Source organism: Petromyzon marinus, chromosome 75, assembly GCF_048934315.1.
Source record: "Petromyzon marinus isolate PM22_M1 ecotype Great Lakes invasive population chromosome 75, UKy_Petmar_22M1.pri1.0, whole genome shotgun sequence".
NCBI lineage: Eukaryota > Metazoa > Chordata > Hyperoartia > Petromyzontiformes > Petromyzontidae > Petromyzon > Petromyzon marinus.
Genome location: NC_133741.1, coordinates 5,995,809 through 6,014,827, shown reverse-complemented (window position 1 = coordinate 6,014,827; position 19,019 = coordinate 5,995,809). Strand labels below are relative to the sequence as shown.

At 54.7% G+C, this 19,019-nt stretch overlaps 1 protein-coding gene across 1 annotated transcript in view; it reads right to left on the bottom strand.

Annotated features, from left to right (window-relative positions):
• Positions 1-19,019, bottom strand: part of LOC116937897 (chromodomain-helicase-DNA-binding protein 5-like) — a 130,440-nt gene that overhangs the window by 32,159 nt on the left and 79,262 nt on the right. Inside the window, exons 15-20 of the mRNA XM_076056456.1 lie at positions 12,504-12,621; positions 10,777-10,901; positions 6,945-7,179; positions 6,121-6,141; positions 4,879-5,030; positions 183-360 (exon numbers count right to left, since the gene is read on the bottom strand). Coding sequence (XP_075912571.1) covers positions 183-360; positions 4,879-5,030; positions 6,121-6,141; positions 6,945-7,179; positions 10,777-10,901; positions 12,504-12,621 — 829 coding nt within the window. The remainder of the gene's footprint in view (positions 1-182; positions 361-4,878; positions 5,031-6,120; positions 6,142-6,944; positions 7,180-10,776; positions 10,902-12,503; positions 12,622-19,019) is intronic.

Below are 19,019 nucleotides of genomic sequence, written 5' to 3'. Positions count from 1 at the left end.
AAAACAACGACCGAAAAAACGAACGTAAAAAACGAACGAGCAAAAGGATCGAAAAAAATAACGGGAAAAAAACGAACGAAAAAACTAAAGGAAAAAACGAACGAAAAAGGAACGAAAAACGAACGAAAAACGAACGAAAAACGAACGAAAATGACGAACGAAAAAAACCGAACGAAACGCACCTGGATCCTCCTGCGCTGCGTCGTTGTAGTTGACCTGCTTGCGAACTCGCTTGCCCTTGCCCAGGTTGCGGGCGAGGTCTTCCTGCTGCTGCTCGTAGTGGTGGCGAAGCAGTTTGTCCCAGTAGTCTGGGTCCACGGTCTCCTCCTGCTTGATGATCACCCGCTCCACCTCCTCCTCCTCCTGAATCATCATCAACATCATCATCAACATCACCATCATCATCACCACCATCATCATCATCAACATCACCATCATCAACATCATCATCAACAACATCGTAGTGGTGGCGAAGCAGTTTGTCCCAGTAGTCTGGGTCCACCGTCTCCTCCTGCTTGATGATCACACGCTCCACCTCCTCCTCCTCCTGAATCACCACCATCACCACCACCACCAACATCATCATCAACATCAACATCGTAGTGGTGATGAAGCAGTTTGTCCCAGTAGTCTGGGTCCACCGTCTCCTCCTGCTTGATGATCACACGCTCCAACTCCTCCTCCTCCTGAATCATCACCATCACCATCATCAACATCATCATCACCACCACCACCACCATCATCACCATCACCACCACCATCATCATCAACATCGTAGTGGTGACGAAGCAGTTTGTCCCAGTAGTCTGGGTCCACCGTCTCCTCCTGCTTGATGATCACACGCTCCACCTCCTCCTCCTCCTGAATCACCACCATCACCACCACCACCATCATCATCATCATCACCACCATCATCAACATCATCAACATCATCAACATCGTAGTGGTGGCGAAGCAGTTTGTCCCAGTAGTCTGGGTCCACCGTCTCCTCCTGCTTGATGATCACACGCTCCACCTCCTCCTCCTCCTGAATCATCACCATCATCACCATCATCATCACCATCATCACCATCATCATCACCATCATCATCACCACCATCATCACCATCACCATCATCAACATCGTAGTGGTGGCGAAGCAGTTTGTCCCAGTAGTCTGGGTCCACGGTCTCCTCCTGCTTGATGATCACACGCTCCAACTCCTCCTCCTCCTGCATCATCAACATCATCATCATCAACATCACCACCACCACCATCAACATCATCAACATCGTAGTGGTGGCGAAGCAGTTTGTCCCAGTAGTCTGGGTCCACCGTCTCCTCCTGCTTGATGATCACACGCTCCACCTCCTCCTCCTCCTGAATCATCACCATCATCACCATCATCATCACCATCATCACCATCATCATCACCATCATCATCACCACCATCATCACCATCATCATCAACATCGTAGTGGTGGCGAAGCAGCTTGTCCCAGTAGTCTGGGTCCACGGTCTCCTCCTGCTTGATGATCACACGCTCCAACTCCTCCTCCTCATCCTGAATCATCACCATCATCATCATCACCACCACCAACAACATCACCATCATCATCAACAACATCATCACCAACATCATCACCAACATCATCATCACCAACATCGTAGTGGTGACGAAGCAGCTTGTCCCAGTAGTCTGGGTCCACCGTCTCCTCCTGCTTGATGATCACACGCTCCAACTCCTCCTCCTCCTGAATCATCACCATCATCATCATCAACATCATCATCATCACCACCATCATCAACATCATCAACATCGTAGTGGTGACGAAGCAGCTTGTCCCAGTAGTCTGGGTCCACCGTCTCCTCCTGCTTGATGATCACACGCTCCACCTCCTCCTCCTCCTGAATCATCACCATCACCACCATCACAATCATCACCATCAACATCATCATCAACATCACCACCATCATCATCACCAACATCAACATCAACAACATCAACATCATCATCACCACGAGGGCACGGAGGTGGCCATGTTAACGTGAGAGACGAGCTTGTTAATGTGAGATCGGTGAGTGAGTGGGTGAGTGAATGGGTGAGTGAGTGAGTGGGTGAGTGAGTGGGTGAGTGAGTGAGTGGGTGAGTGAGTGGGTGAGTGGGTGAGTGGGTGAGTGAGTGGGTGGGTGAATGAGTGAGTGGGTGAGTGGGTGAGTGAGTGGGTGGGTGAGTGAGTGAGTGAGTTGGTGAGTGAGTTGGTGAGTGAGTTGATGAGTGAGTGGGTGAGTGAGTGGGTGAGTGAGTGAGTGGGTGAGTGAGTGGGTGAGTGGGTGAGTGGGTGAGTGAGTGGGTGGGTGAATGAGTGAGTGGGTGAGTGGGTGAGTGAGTGGGTGGGTGAGTGAGTGAGTGAGTTGGTGAGTGAGTTGGTGAGTGAGTTGATGAGTGAGTGGGTGAGTGAGTGGGTGAGTGAGTGAGTGAGTGGGTGAGTGGTGAGTGAGTTGGTGAGCGAGCGAGTAAGTTGATGAGTGAGTAAGTGGGTGAGTGAGTGAGTGAGTTGGTGAGTGAGTTGGTGAGTGAGTGAGTGACTGAATGAGTGAGTGGGTGAGTGAGTGTGTGAGTGGGTGAGTGAGTTGATGAGTGAGCGAGTGAGTGAGTAAGTTGATGAGTGAGTGAGTGAGTAAGTTGATGAATGAGTGAGTGAGTTGGTGAGTGAGTGTGTGAGTAAGTTGATGAGTGAGTTCACCTGGTCGTCCTCCTTGACGATGTAGCGAGCCACCTTGAACGACGACAGGTACTCGTTCATGGGTGAGTGAGTTGGTGAGTGAGTGGGTGAGTTGGTGAGTGAGTGAGTGAGTTGGTGAGTGAGTGAGTGAGTAAGTTGATGAGTGAGTGTGTGAGTGAGTGAGTGAGTTGGTGAGTGAGTGAGTGAGTGGATGAGTAAGTGGATGACTGAGTGAGTGAGTTGGTGAGTGAGTGAGTGAGTGGATGAGTAAGTTGGTGAGTGAGTTGGTGAGTGAGTGAGTGGATGAGTAAGTTGATGAGTGAGTGAGTGAGTTGGTGAGTGAGTGAGTGACTGAGTGAGTGAGTTGGTGAGTGAGTGAGTGGATCAGTGAGTGGGTGAGTGAGTGAGTGAGTGACTGAGTGAGTGAGTTGGTGAGTGAGTGTGTGAGTTGGTGAGTGAGTGAGCTCACCTGGTCGTCCTCCTTGACGATGTAGCGAGCCACCTTGAACGACGAGAGGTACTCGTTCATGGGTGAGTGAGTTGGTGAGTGAGTGAGTGGGTGAGTGAGTGAGTGAGTTGGTGAGTGAGTGAGTTGGTGAGTGAGTGAGCTCACCCCCCACTCACCTGGTCGTCCTCCTTGACGATGTAGCGAGCCACCTTGAACGACGAGAGGTGCTCGTTCATGTGTGAGTGAGTTGGTGAGTGAGTGAGTGGGTGGATGAGTAAGTTGATGAGTGTGTGAGTGAGCGAGTGAGTTGGTGAGTGAGTGAGTGGGTGGATGAGTAAGTTGATGAGTGAGTGAGTGGGTGGATGAGTAAGTTGATGAGTGAGTGAGTGGGTGGATGAGTAATTTGATGAGTGAGTAAGTTGATGAATGAGTGAGTTGGTGAGTGAGTGGATGAGTAAGTTGATGAGTGAGTGGGTGGATGAGTAAGTTGGTGAGTGAGTGAGTGGGTGACTGAGTAAGTTGGTGAATGAGTGGATGAGTAAGTTGATGAGTGAGTGAGTGGATGAGTGAGTGGATGAGTAAGTTGATGAGTGAGTGGGTGAGTTGGTGAGTGAGTGAGTTGGTGAGTGAGTGAGTGAGTGGTGAGTGAGTTCACCTGGTCGTCCTCCTTGACGATGTAGCGAGCCACCTTGAACGACGAGAGGTACTCGTTCATGGGTGAGTGAGTTGGTGAGTGAGTGAGTGAGTTGGTGAGTGAGTTGGTGAGTGAGTGGATGAGTAAGTTGATGAATGAGTGAGTGAATAAGTTGATGAGTAAGTTGATGAGTGAGTGAGTGGATGAGTGAGTGGATGAGTAAGTTGATGAGTGAGTGAGTGGGTGGATGAGTAAGTTGATGAGTGAGTGGATGAGTAAGTTGATGGGTGAGTGAGTGGATGAGTGAGTGGATGAGTAAGATGATGAGTGAGTGGGTGGATGAGTAAGTTGATGAGTGAGTGGATGAGTAAGTTGATGGGTGAGTGAGTGGATGAGTGAGTGGATGAGTAAGATGATGAGTGAGTGAGTGAGTGGATGAGTAAGTTGGTGAGTGAGTAGATGAGTGAGTGAGTTGGTTAGTGAGTGGGTGAGTGTATGAGTAAGTTGATGAGTGAGTGAGTGACTGAGTAAGTTGGTGAGTGAGTGTGTGAGTGAGTGAGTGAGTTGGTGAGTGGATGACTGAGTGAGTGAGTTGGTGAGTGAGTGAGCTCACCCCCCACTCACCTGGTCGTCCTCCTTGACGATGTAGCGAGCCACCTTGAACGACGACAGGTACTCGTTCATGTGTGAGTGAGTTGGTGAGTGAGTGGGTGAGTTGGTGAGTGAGTGAGTGTGTGAGTGAGTGGATGAGTGAGTAAGTTGATGAGTGAGTGAGTGGATGAGTAAGTTGATGAGTGAGTGAGTTGGTGAGTGAGTGAGTTGGTGAGTGAGTGAGTGAGTGGGTGAGTGAGTGGGTGAGTGAGTGAGTGAGTGGATGACTGACTGAGTGAGTGGTGAGTGAGTTGGTGAGTTCACCTGGTCGTCCTCCTTGACGATGTAGCGAGCCACCTTGAACGACGAGAGGTACTCGTTCATGTGTGAGTGAGTTGGTGAGTGAGTGAGTTGGTGAGTGTGTGAGTGAGTTGGTGAGTTGGTGAGTGAGTTGGTGAGTGGATGAATGAGTGAGTGAGTTGGTGAGTGAGTGAGCTCACCTGGTCGTCCTCCTTGACGATGTATCGAGCCACCTTGAACGACGAGAGGTACTCGTTCATGCCCTGTGGCTCCGGCTCGTCGTTCCCCGAGTCCTGCCCGCGGTCTAGCAGGCGATTGATGGCTGCCTCGTCATAGTGGATGACGCTACTCTCTTCACTGCCCAGACACGACGCACTGCCGCCCCCGTGGGTGTCGCCTGGGGGGGCGGGGGGGGGGAGGGTGGGGGGTGGGGGGGGGGGGGTGGTGGTCACGGAACGTCGGAATCGTCGTTGTGATTGTTAGCATCATCATCACCATCATCATCGTCATCATCACCACCACCATCATCATCGTCATCAACGTCATCATCACCACCACCATCATCATCATCACCACCATCACCATCACCACCATCACCACCACCATCATCATCATCATCACCATCACCACCACCACCACCATCACCACCATCATCATAACCATCATCATCACCACCATCATCATCACCATCATCATCACCACCACCATCCCCACCACCATCATCATCATCACCATCACCACCATCATCATCACCAACACCATCATCACCATCACCACCACCATCACCACCATCATCATCACAACCACCATCCCCACCACCATCATCATCATCACCATCACCACCATCATCATCACCAACACCATCATCACCATCATCACCATCATCACCACCATCATCATAACCACCACCATCACCACCACCACCACCACCATCATCATCAGCGTCATCACCTTCAGCACATCCACCACCATCATCATCATCACCACCAACACCACCATCATCACCACCACCACCACCATCATCACCAACACCACCACCATCATCATCATCATCATAACCACCACCATCATCATCATCACCTTCAGCACATCCACCACCACTATCATCATCAACATCACCACAATCAACAAAAACCACGTTCACCACCTCCACCACCACCACCACCATCATCATCACCACCTCCACCACCACCATCATCATCACCACCTCCACCACCACCACCATCATCATCATCATCGTCATCACCTTCAGCAAATCCACCACCATCATCATCATCACCACCACCATCATCACCACCATAACCACCACCACCACCATCATCATCATCATAACCACCACCACCACCATCATCATCACCTTCAGCACATCCACCACCACCACTATCATCATCAACATCACCACAATAAACAAAAACCACGTTCACCACCTCCACCACCACCACCATCATCCTCACCACCACCACCTCCACCACCACCATCATCATCACCACCACCTCCACCACCACCAATCATCATCATCACCTTCACCACATCCACCACCACCATCATCACCTTCACCACATCCACCATCACCACCACCTCCTCCACCTGCACCACCACTATCATCATCATCATCATGAACAACCACCACCTCCATCACCTCCATGACCTCCATGACCATCCCCACCATCATCATCATCACCTCCTCCTCCACCATCTCCACCACCATCACCACCATCATCACTACCTCCACCACCATCACTACCTCCACCACCACCACCACAATCTGTATCACTACCACCACCACCACCATCTCCACCACCACCACCATTTCCATCACCACCACCACCACCACCATCATCACTACTTTCACCACCATCACTACCTCCACCATCATCATCATCACCATCACCACCAACACCATCATCATCATCACCTCCTCCTCCACCACCTCCACCACCACCATCACTACCTCCACCACCACCACCACCACCATCACCACCACCATCACCACCTCCACTACCATCATCACTACCTCCACCACATACATCATCACTACCACCATCATCATCACCAAAACCACCACCATCACCACCACCACCATCACCAAAACCACCATCACCACCACCATCATCATCATCACCACCACCACCACCACCCTCACCACCACCACCACCACCCTCACCACCACCACCACCTCCACCACCACCACCACCCTCACCACCACCACCACCACCCTCACCACCACCACCACCACCCTCACCACCACCACCACCACCACCCTCACCCTGGTTCTGCGCCTTGAACAACTCCTCGGTGCCGAACTTGAGGATGTCGTCGAGCTCCTGCTTGCTCATGGAGCCGGTCTTGGTGGAGCCCAGGCCGGGCCTCACCACGAGATGAGTGAGCATCATCTTCTTCTTGGCCACCTGCGTGATGCGCTCCTCCACGGAGGCACGCGTCACGAAGCGGTAAATCATCACCTTGCGTGACTGGCCGATGCGGTGGGCACGGCTGAAGGCCTTCGAAGGGGTTGACGGGGTTACAGAGCGGGGGGTGGCAGGGGTTTGGGAGAGATCACGTTGGTGGTGGTGGTGGTTGTGGAGGTGGTGGTGGTGGTGGTGGTGGAGGAATTGGAGGTGGTGGTGGTGGTGGTGGTGGTGGTGGTGGTCGATGCGGTGGGCACGGCTGAAGGCCTTCGAAGGGGTTGACGGGGTTACAGAGCAAGGGGGTGGCAGGGGTTTGGGAGAGATCACGTTGATGGTGGAGGTGGTGGTGGTGGTGGAGGTGGTGGTGGTGGAGGTGGAGGTGGTGGAGGTGGTGGTGGTGGTGGAGGTGGTGGTGGTGGTGGAGGAATTGGAGGTGGTGGAGGTGGTGGTGGTGGTGGTGGTCGATGCGGTGGGCACGGCTGAAGGCCTTCGAAGGGGTTGACGGGGTTACAGAGCAGGGGGTGGCAGGGGTTTGGGAGAGATCACGTTGATGGTGGAGGTGGTGGTGGTGGTGGAGGTGGTGGTGGTGGTGGTGGAGGTGGTGGTGGTGGTGGAGGAATTGGAGGTGGTGGAGGTGGTGGTGGTGGTGGTGGTGGTGGTGGTGGTGGCCGATGCGGTGGGCACGGCTGAAAGCCTTCGAAGGGGTTGACGGGGTTACAGAGCAGGGGGTGGCAGGGGTTTGGGAGAGATCACGTTGGTGGTGGAGGAGGTGGTGGTGGTGGAGGTGGTGGTGGACGAATTGGAGGTGGTAGTTGTGGTGGAGATGGCGGTGGTGGTGGTGATGGTGGTGGTGGAGGTGGTGGTGGTGGTGGAGGTGGTGGTGGTGGAGGAATTGGAGGTGGTGGAGTTGGTGGTGGTGGTGGTGGTCGATGCGGTGGGCACGGCTGAAGGCCTTCGAAGGGGTTGACGGGGTTACAGAGCAGGGGGTGGCAGGGGTTTGGGAGAGATCACTTTGATGGTGGTGGTGATGGTGGTGGTGGAGGTGGTGGTGGAGGTGGTGGTGGTGGTGGTGGAGGAATTGGAGGTGGTAGTTGTGGTGGAGATGGCCGTGGTGGTGGTGGTGGTGATGGTGGTGGTGGTGGACGAATTGGAGGTGGTGGAGGTGGTGGTGGTGGTGGTGGTGGTCGATGCGGTGGGCACGGCTGAAGGCCTTCGAAGGGGTTGACGGGGTTACAGAGCGGGGGTGGCAGGGGTTTGGGAGAGATCACGTTGATGGTGGTGGTGGTGGTGGTGGAGGTGGTGGTGGTGGTGGTGGTGGAGGTGGTGGTGGTGGTGGAATTGGAGGTGGAGGTGGTGGTGGTGGTCGATGCGGTGGGCACGGCTGAAGGCATTCGAAGGGGTTGACGGGGTTACAGAGCGGGGGTGGCAGGGGTTTGGGAGAGATCACGTTGATGGTGGTGGTGGTGGTGGTGGAGGTGGTGGTGGTGGTGGAGGTGGTGGTGGTGGTGGTGGTGGTGGTGGAGGAATTGGAGGTGGAGGTGGAGGTGGTGGTGGTGGCCGATGCGGTGGGCACGGCTGAAGGCCTTCGAAGGGGTTGACGGGGTTACAGAGCGGGGGTGGCAAGGGTTTGGGAGAGATCACGTTGATGGTGGTGGTGGTGGTGGTGGAGGTGGTGGTGGTGGAGGTGGTGGTGGTGGTGGTGGAGGTGGTGGTGGTGGTGGAGGTGGTGGTGGTGGTGGTGGTGGAGGTGGTGGTGGTGGAGGAATTGGAGGTGGTGGAGGTGGTGGTGGTGGTGGTCGATGCGGTGGGCATGGCTGAAGGCCTTCGAAGGGGTTGACGGGGTTACAGAGCAGGGGGTGGCAGGGGTTTGGGAGAGATCACGTTGATGGTGGTGGTGGTTGTGGAGGTGGTGGTGGTGGTGGTGGAGGTGGTGGTGGAGGTGGTGGTGGTGGAGGAATTGGAGGTGGTGGAGGTGGTGGTGGTGGTGGTGGTCGATGCGGTGGGCATGGCTGAAGGCCTTCGAAGGGGTTGACGGGGTTACAGAGCAGGGGGTGGCAGGGGTTTGGGAGAGATCACGTTGATGGTGGTGGTGGTTGTGGAGGTGGTGGTGGTGATGGTGGTGGTGGTGGAGGAGGTGGTGGTGGAGGTGGTGGTGGTGGAAGTGGTGGAGGTGGTTGTGGTGGAGGTGGTGGTGGAGGTGGTAGTGGTGGTGGTGGCGGTGGCGGTGGTGGTGGTGGTGGAGGTGGTGGTGGTGATGGTGGTGGTGGTGGAGGTGGTGGTGGTGGTGATGGAGGTGGTGGTGGAGGTGGTGGTGGTGGTGGTGGTGGCGGTGGTGGTGGTGGAGGTGGTGGTGGTGGTGATGGTGGTGGTGGTGGAGGTGGTGGTGGTGGTGGAGGTGATGGTGGTGGTGGTGGAGGTGGTGGTGGTGGAGGTGGTGGTAGCGGTGGTAGAGGTGGTGGTGGAGGTGGTGGAGGTGGTGCAGGTGGTGGTGGAGGTGGTGGAGGTGTTGGTAGTGGTGGTGGTGATGGTAGTGGTGGTGGTGATGGTGGTGGTGGTGGAGATGGTGGTGGTGGAGGTGGTGTTGGTGGTGGTAGCCGTGGTGGAGGTGGTGGTGGAGGTGGTGGAGGTGGTGGTGGAGGTGGTGGTGGAGGCGGTGGTGGAGGTGGTGGTGGAGGTGGTGGTGGTGGAGGTGGTGGTAGCGGTGGCAAAGGTGGTGGTGGAGGTGGTGGAGGTGGTGGTGGTGGAGGTGGTGGAGGTGGTGGTGGTGGAGGCGGTGGTGGTGGTGGTGGTGGAGGTGGTGGTGATGGTGGTATTGATGGTGGTGGTGAGTGAGTGGGTGACTGAGTGGGTGGGTGACTGAGTGAGTGAGTGGGTGACTGAGTGAGTGGGTGAGTGAGTGAGTGGGTGGGTGAGTGAGTGGGTGACTGAGTGAGAGAGTGGGTGACTGACTGAGTGAGTGACTGAGTGAGTGGGTGACTGAGTGAGTGAGTGGGTGAGTGAGTGGTTGACTGAGTGAGTGAGTGTGTGACTGAGTAGGTGACTGACTGACTGAGTGGGTGAGTGGGTGACTGAGTGACTGACTGACTGAGTGAGTGAGTGAGTGACTGACTGAGTGAGTGGTTGACTGAGTGAATGAGTGTGTGACTGAGTAAGTGACTGACTGACTGACTGAGTGGGTGAGTGGGTGACTGACTGACTAACTGAGTGTTTGACTGACTGCGTGAGTGGGTGACTGACTGACTGATTGAGTGAGTGGGTGACTGAGTGGGTGACTGACTGACTGAGTGAGTGGGTGAGTGACTAAGTGACTGACTGACTGAGTGTTTGACTGACTGAGTGAGTGGGTGACTGACTGAGTGAGTGACTGAGTAAGTGACTGACTGACTGAGTGTTTGACTGACTGAGTGAGTGGGTGACTGAGTGAGTGGGTGACTGAGTGAGTGAGTGAGTGGGTGACTGACTGAGTGAGTGACTGAGTGAGTGGTTGACTGACTGAGTGAGTGACTGAGTGAGTGTGTGACTGAGTAAGTGACTGACTGACTGAGTGAGTGGGTGATTGAGTGAGTGAGTGACTGAGTAAGTGACTGACTGACTGAGTAAGTGACTGACTGACTGAGTGTTTGATTGACTGACTGAGTGAGTGTGTGACTGACTGACTGAGTGACTGAGTGGGTGCACCTAGCCTGGCACCTGTATGTCGTTGTGGGGGTTCCAGTCGGAATCGTAGATGATCACCGTGTCAGCTGTCGCCAGGTTGATTCCCAGTCCCCCGGCACGTGTGGACAGGAGGAAACAGAATTGCTGTGCACCTGGGGCTGTGGGGGCCATGGGGGAGCGGTGGTGCAGTGGTTAGCGCACTGTGTGAGTGTGTGTGTGAGTGGGGAGTGGTGGTGCAGTGGTTAGCGCACTGTGTGTGTGGGGGGAGTGGTGGTGTAGTGGTTAGCGCACTGTGTGTGTGTGTGGGGAGTGGTGGTGCAGTGGTTATGGTCTATGTATCACTGTGTGTGTATCACTGTGTATGTGTGTGTGTATCACTGTGTATGTGTGTGTATCACTGTGTGTGTATCACTGTGTATGTGTGTATCACTGTGTGTGTATCACTGTGTATGTGTGTGTATCACTGTGTGTGTATCACTGTGTATGTGTGTGTATCACTGTGTATGTGTGTGTATCACTGTGTGTGTATCACTGTGTATGTGTGTGTATCACTGTGTATGTATCACTGTGTATGTGTGTGTATCACTGTGTGTGTATCACTGTGTGTGTGTATCACTGTGTGTGTATCACTGTGTGTGTGTATCACTGTGTGTGTGTGTGTATCACTGTGTGTGTGTGTGTATCACTGTGTGTGTGTGTATCACTGTGTGTATCACTGTGTGTGTGTATCACTGTGTGTGTGTATCACTGTGTGTATCACTGTGTGTGTGTGTGTATCACTGTGTGTGTGTATCACTGTGTGTGTGTATCACTGTGTGTATCACTGTGTGTGTGTATCACTGTGTGTGTGTATCACTGTGTGTGTGTGTATCACTGTGTGTGTGTGTATCACTGTGTGTGTATCACTGTGTGTATCACTGTGTGTATCACTGTGTGTGTATCACTGTGTGTGTATCACTGTGTGTGTATCACTGTGTGTGTGTATCACTGTGTGTGTGTATCACTGTGTGTATCACTGTGTGTGTGTGTATCACTGTGTGTGTGTATCACTGTGTGTGTATCACTGTGTGTGTGTATCACTGTGTGTGTGTGTATCACTGTGTGTGTGTGTATCACTGTGTGTGTGTGTCACTGTGTGTGTGTATCACTGTGTGTGTGTATCACTGTGTGTGTATCACTGTGTGTGTGTATCACTGTGTGTGTGTGTATCACTGTGTGTGTATCACTGTGTGTGTGTATCACTGTGTGTATCACTGTGTGTGTGTTTATCACTGTGTGTATCACTGTGTGTGTGTATCACTGTGTGTATCACTGTGTGTGTGTATCACTGTGTGTATCACTGTGTGTGTGTATCACTGTGTGTGTGTGTATCACTGTGTGTGTATCACTGTGTGTATCACTGTGTGTGTATCACTGTGTGTATGTGTGTATCACTGTGTGTGTATCACTGTGTGTGTGTGTATCACTGTGTGTGTGTATCACTGTGTGTATCACTGTGTGTGTGTGTATCACTGTGTGTGTGTGTGTATCACTGTGTGTGTGTATCACTGTGTGTGTGTGTGTATCACTGTGTGTGTATCACTGTGTGTGTGTATCACTGTGTGTGTGTGTATCACTGTGTGTGTGTGTATCACTGTGTGTGTGTATCACTGTGTGTGTATCACTGTGTGTGTATCACTGTGTGTGTGTGTGTATCACTTTGTGTGTGTGTGTATCACTGTGTGTGTGTGTCACGACGTCCGTGTGTTTGATCGCCGTGCCGTTGAATCTGTCGATGGCTTCCTGCCGCAGGGCGCCCGTGATTCCACCGTCAATGCGTTCGTACTTGTAGCCTTCAAACTCCAGGAAGTCCTCCAGAAGGTCTAGCATCTTGGTCATCTGTCACGGGGTGGGGTCAGTGAAGGGTGAGGGGTCAATCACGTGGGGGTGAGAGGTGTCAATCACGTGGGGTGAGGTGTCAATCACGTGGGGGTGAGGTGTCAATCACGTGGGGGTGAGGTGTCAATCACGTGGGAGTGAGGTGTCAATCACGTGGGGGTGAGGTGTCAATCACGTGGGAGTGAGGTGTTAATCACGTGGGGGTGAGGGGTCAATCACGTGGGGGTGAGGGGTTAATCACGTGGGGGTGAGGGGTTAATCACGTGGGGTGAGAGGTGTCAATCACGTGGGGGTGAGGTGTCAATCACGTGGGGTGAGAGGTGTCAATCACGTGGGGTGAGAGGTGTCAATCACGTGGGGGTGAGGTGTCAATCACGTGGGGTGAGAGGTGTCAATCACGTGGGAGTGAGGGGTTAATCACGTGGGGTGAGAGGTGTCAATCACGTGGGAGTGAGGTGTTAATCACGTGGGGTGAGAGGGGTCAATCACGTGGGAGTGAGGTGTTAATCACGTGGGGTGAGGTGTCAATCACGTGGGGTGAGAGGTGTCAATCACGTGGGGGTGAGGGGTTAATCACGTGGGGGTGAGGGGTCAATCACGTGGGGGTGAGGTGTTAATCACGTGGGGTGAGGTGTTAATCACGTGGGGTGAGGGGTTAATCACGTGGGGGTGAGGTGTCAATCACGTGGGGTGAGGTGTCAATCACGTGGGGGTGTCAATCACGTGGGGGTGAGGGGTTAATCACGTGGGGTGAGGTGTCAATCACGTGGGGGTGTCAATCACGTGGGGGTGAGGGGTTAATCACGTGGGGTGAGGTGTCAATCACGTGGGGGTGAGGGGTCAATCACGTGGGGGTGAGGTGTCAATCACGTGGGGGTGAGGGGTCAATCACGTGGGGGTGAGGGGTTAATCACGTGGGGGTGAGGTGTCAATCACGTGGGGTGAGGGGTCAATCACGTGGGGGTGAGGTGTCAATCACGTGGGGGTGAGGTGTCAATCACGTGGGGGTGAGGTGTCAATCACGTGGGGGTGAGGGGTCAATCACGTGGGGGTGAGGGGTCAATCACGTGGGGGTGAGGTGTCAATCACGTGGGGGTGAGGGGTTAATCACGTGGGGGTGAGGTGTCAATCACGTGGGGTGAGGGGTCAATCACGTGGGGGTGAGGTGTCAATCACGTGGGGGTGAGGGGTCAATCACGTGGGGTGAGGTGTCAATCACGTGGGGTGAGGTGTTAATCACGTGGGGTGAGGTGTCAATCACGTGGGGGTGAGGGGTTAATCACGTGGGGGTGAGGTGTCAATCACGTGGGGGTGAGGGGTCAATCACGTGGGGTGAGGTGTCAATCACGTGGGGGTGAGGTGTTAATCACGTGGGGTGAGGGGTGAATCACGTGGGGTGAGGTGTCAATCACGTGGGGGTGAGGGGTTAATCACGTGGGGGTGAGGGGTTAATCACGTGGGGGTGAGGGGTTAATCACGTGGGGGTGAGGGGTTCATCACGTGGGGGTGAGGTGTCAATCACGTGGGGGTGAGGGGTTAATCACGTGGGGGTGAGGTGTCAATCACGTGGGGTGAGAGGTGTCAATCACGTGGGAGTGAGGGGTTAATCACGTGGGGTGAGGGGTTAATCACGTGGGGTGAGGTGTTAATCACGTGGGGGTGAGGTGTCAATCACGTGGGGGTGAGAGGTGTTAATCACGTGGGGTGAGGTGTCAATCACGTGGGGGTGAGGGGTTAATCACGTGGGGGTGAGGTGTTAATCACGTGGGGGTGAGGGGTTAATCACGTGGGGGTGAGGGGTCAATCACGTGGGGGTGAGGTGTTAATCACGTGGGGTGAGGGGTTAATCACGTGGGGTGAGGTGTCAATCACGTGGGGGTGAGGGGTTAATCACGTGGGGTGAGGTGTCAATCACGTGGGGTGAGGTGTTAATCACGTGGGGTGAGGGGTTAATCACGTGGGGTGAGGTGTCAATCACGTGGGGGTGAGGGGTCAATCACGTGGGGTGAGGTGTCAATCACGTGGGGTGAGGTGTCAATCACGTGGGGGTGAGGGGTCAATCACGTGGGGGTGAGGGGTTAATCACGTGGGGTGAGAGGTGTCAATCACGTGGGGGTGAGGGGTTAATCACGTGGGGGTGAGAGGTGTCAATCACGTGGGGTGAGGGGTCAATCACGTGGGGGTGAGGGGTCAATCACGTGGGGGTGAGGGGTTAATCACGTGGGGTGAGAGGTGTCAATCACGTGGGGTGAGAGGTTAATCACGTGGGGTGAGGTGTCAATCACGTGGGGGTGAGGGGTCAATCACGTGGGGTGAGGGGTCAATCACGTGGGGGTGAGGGGTTAATCACGTGGGGTGAGGGGTCAATCACGTGGGGTTGAGGTGTCAATCACGTGGGGGTGAGGTGTCAATCACGTGGGGGTGAGGTGTCAATCACGTGGGGTGAGGGGTTAATCACGTGGGGTGAGGGGTCAATCACGTGGGGTTGAGGTGTCAATCACGTGGGGGTGAGGTGTCAATCACGTGGGGGTGAGGTGTCAATCACGTGGGGTGAGGGGTTAATCACGTGGGGTGAGGGGTCAATCACGTGGGGGTGAGGGGTCAATCACGTGGGGTGAGGTGTCAATCACGTGGGGGTGAGAGGTGTCAATCACGTGGGGGTGAGGGGTTAATCACGTGGGGTGAGGGGTTAATCACGTGGGGGTGAGGTGTCAATCACGTGGGGGTGAGGTGTCGATCACGTGGGGGTGAGGGGTTAATCACGTGGGGGTGAGGGGTTAATCACGTGGGGGTGAGGGGTTAATCACGTGGGGGTGAGGGGTCAATCACGTGGGGGTGAGGTGTCAATCACGTGGGGGTGAGGTGTCAATCACGTGGGGGTGAGGGGTCAATCACGTGGGGGTGAGGGGTTAATCACGTGGGGGTGAGGGGTCAATCACGTGGGGGTGAGGTGTCAATCACGTGGGGGTGAGGTGTCAATCACGTGGGGGTGAGGGGTTAATCACGTGGGGGTGAGGGGTTAATCACGTGGGGGTGAGGGGTTAATCACGTGGGGGTGAGGGGTTAATCACGTGGGGGTGAGGGGTTAATCACGTGGGGGTGAGGGGTCAATCACGTGGGGGTGAGGTGTTAATCACGTGGGGGTGAGAGGTGTTAATCACGTGGGGTGAGGTGTTAATCACGTGGGGGTGAGGGGTCAATCACGTGGGGTGAGGGGTCAATCACGTGGGGGTGAGGTGTCAATCACGTGGGGGTGAGGGGTCAATCACGTGGGGTGAGGTGTCAATGACGTGGGGTGAGGGGTTAATCACGTGGGGGTGAGGGGTCAATCACGTGGGGGTGAGGTGTCAATCACGTGGGGGTGAGGGGTCAATCACGTGGGGTGAGGGGTTAATCACGTTGGGGTGAGGGGTCAATCACGTGGGGTGAGGGGTCAATCACGTGGGGGTGAGGTGTCAATCACGTGGGGCGAGGGGTCAATCACGTGGGGGTGAGGGGTCAATCACGTGGGGGTGAGGGGTCAATCACGTGGGGGTGAGGTGTCAATCACGTGGGGGTGAGGGGTCAATCACGTGGGGTGAGGTGTCAATCACGTGGGGGTGAGGTGTCAATCACGTGGGGGTGAGAGGTGTCAATCACGTGGGGGTGAGGTGTCAATCACGTGGGGTGAGGTGTCAATCACGTGGGGGTGAGGGGTCAATCACGTGGGGTGAGGGGTTAATCACGTGGGGGTGAGGGGTTAATCACGTGGGGGTGAGGTGTCAATCACGTGGGGTGAGAGGTGTCAATCACGTGGGGTGAGAGGTGTCAATCACGTGGGGGTGAGGGGTTAATCACGTGGGGTGAGGTGTCAATCACGTGGGGGTGAGGTGTCAATCACGTGGGGGTGAGGGGTTAATCACGTGGGGTGAGGTGTCAATCACGTGGGGGTGAGGTGTCAATCACGTGGGGCGAGGTGTCAATCACGTGGGGCTAGGGGTCAATCACGTGGGGGTGAGGTGTCAATCACGTGGGGTGAGGTGTTAATCACGTGGGGTGAGGGGTCAATCACGTGGGGTGAGGTGTCAATCACGTGGGGTGAGGGGTTGATCACGTGGGGGTGAGGTGTCAATCACGTGGGGGTGAGGTGTTAATCACGTGGGGGTGAGGTGTCAATCACGTGGGGGTGAGGGGTTAATCACGTGGGGTGAGGTGTTAATCACGTGGGGGTGAGGTGTTAATCACGTGGGGTGAGGTGTCAATCACGTGGGGGTGAGGTGTCAATCACGTGGGGTGAGAGGTGTCAATCACGTGGGGGTGAGGGGTTCATCACGTGGGGGTGAGGGGTCAATCACGTGGGGGTGAGGGGTTAATCACGTGGGGGTGAGGTGTCAATCACGTGGGGTGAGGTGTCAATCACGTGGGGGTGAGGTGTCAATCACGTGGGGGTGAGGGGTTAATCACGTGGGGGTGAGGGGTTAATCACGTGGGGGTGAGGTGTCAATCACGTGGGGTGAGGTGTCAATCACGTGGGGGTGAGGTGTCAATCACGTGGGGGTGAGGGGTTAATCACGTGGGGGTGAGGGGTCAATCACGTGGGGTGAGAGGTGTCAATCACGTGGGGTGAGGTGTCAATCACGTGGGGGTGAGGGGTCAATCACGTGGGGTGAGGGGTCAATCACGTGGGGTGAGGGGTCAATCACGTGGGGTGAGAGGTGTCAATCACGTGGGGTGAGGGGTCAATCACGTGGGGTGAGGTGTCAATCACGTGGGGTGAGGGGTCAATCACGTGGGGTGAGAGGTGTCAATCACGTGGGGTGAGGGGTCAATCACGTGGGGTGAGGGGTCAATCACGTGGGGTGAGGGGTCAATCACGTGGGGTGAGGGGTCAATCACGTGGGGTGAGAGGTGTCAATCACGTGGGGTGAGGGGTCAATCACGTGGGGTGAGGTGTCAATCACGTGGGGGTGAGGGGTCAATCACGTGGGGGTGAGGGGTTAATCACGTGGGGGTGAGGTGTCAATCACGTGGGGTGAGGGGTCAATCACGTGGGGTGAGGTGTCAATCACGTGGGGGTGAGGGGTCAATCACGTGGGGGTGAGGGGTTAATCACGTGGGGGTGAGGTGTCAATCACGTGGGGTGAGGTGTCAATCACGTGGGGGTGAGGTGTCAATCACGTGGGGGTGAGGTGTCAATCACGTGGGGGTGAGGGGTCAATCACGTGGGGTGAGGTGTCAATCACGTGGGGTGAGGTGTCAATCACGTGGGGTGAGGGGTTAATCACGTGGGGGTGAGGGGTCAATCACGTGGGGTGAGGTGTCAATCACGTGGGGGTGAGGTGTCAATCACGTGGGGGTGAGGTGTTAATCACGTGGGGTGAGGTGTCAATCACGTGGGGTGAGGTGTCAATCACGTGGGGTGAGGTGTCAATCACGTGGGGTGTCAATCACGTGGGGGTGAGGTGTCAATCACGTGGGGGTGAGGTGTCAATCACGTGGGGGTGAGGGGTCAATCACGTGGGGGTGAGGTGTCAATCACGTGGGATGAGAGGTCAATCACGTGGGGTGAGGTGTCAATCACGTGGGGTGAGGTGTCAATCACGTGGGGGTGAGGTGTCAATCACGTGGGGGTGAGGGGTTAATCACGTGGGGTGAGGGGTTAATCACGTGGGGTGAGGGGTAAATCACGTGGGGGTGAGGTGTCAATCACGTGGGGTGAGGTGTCAATCACGTGGGGTGAGGGGTAAATCACGTGGGGTGAGGGATTAATCACGTGGGGTGAGGTGTCAATCACGTGGGGTGAGGTGTCAATCACGTGGGGTGAGGTGTCAATCACGTGGGGTGAGGGGTCACGCTCGTTATGGTAGTAGTAGTAGTGGTGGTCGTGGTGTATGGTAGTAGTAGTGGTAGTAGTAGTGGTGGTAGTAGTAGTTGTAGTGGTAGAAGTGGTAGTAGTGGTAGTAGTAGTAGTGGTTGTGGTGGTAGAAGTGGTAGTAGTAGTGGTTGTAGGAGTAGTGGTAGTAGTGGTAGTAGTAGTGGTAGTATTAGTGGTAGTAGTAGTAGTGGTAGTAGTAGTTGTGGTGGTAGAAGTGGTAGTAGTAGTGGTGTTAGGAGTAGTGGTAGTAGTGGTAGTAGTAGTGGTAGTAGTAGTGGTAGTAGTAGTTGGGGTGGTAGTAGTAGTGGTAGTAGTAGTGGTGGTAGTAGTGATAGTTGTGGTAGTAGTGGTAGTAGTTGTGGTGGTAGTAGTGGTAGTAGTAGTGGTAGTAGTAGTGGTAGTAGTGGTAGTATTAGCAGTAGTGTAGTGGTAGTAGTAGTGGTAGTAGTAGTTGTGTTGGTAGTAGTGGTACTAGTAGTGTAATAGTAGTAGTGGTAGTAGTGGTAGTAGTAGTGGTAATAGTAGCAGTGGTAGTAGTAGTGGT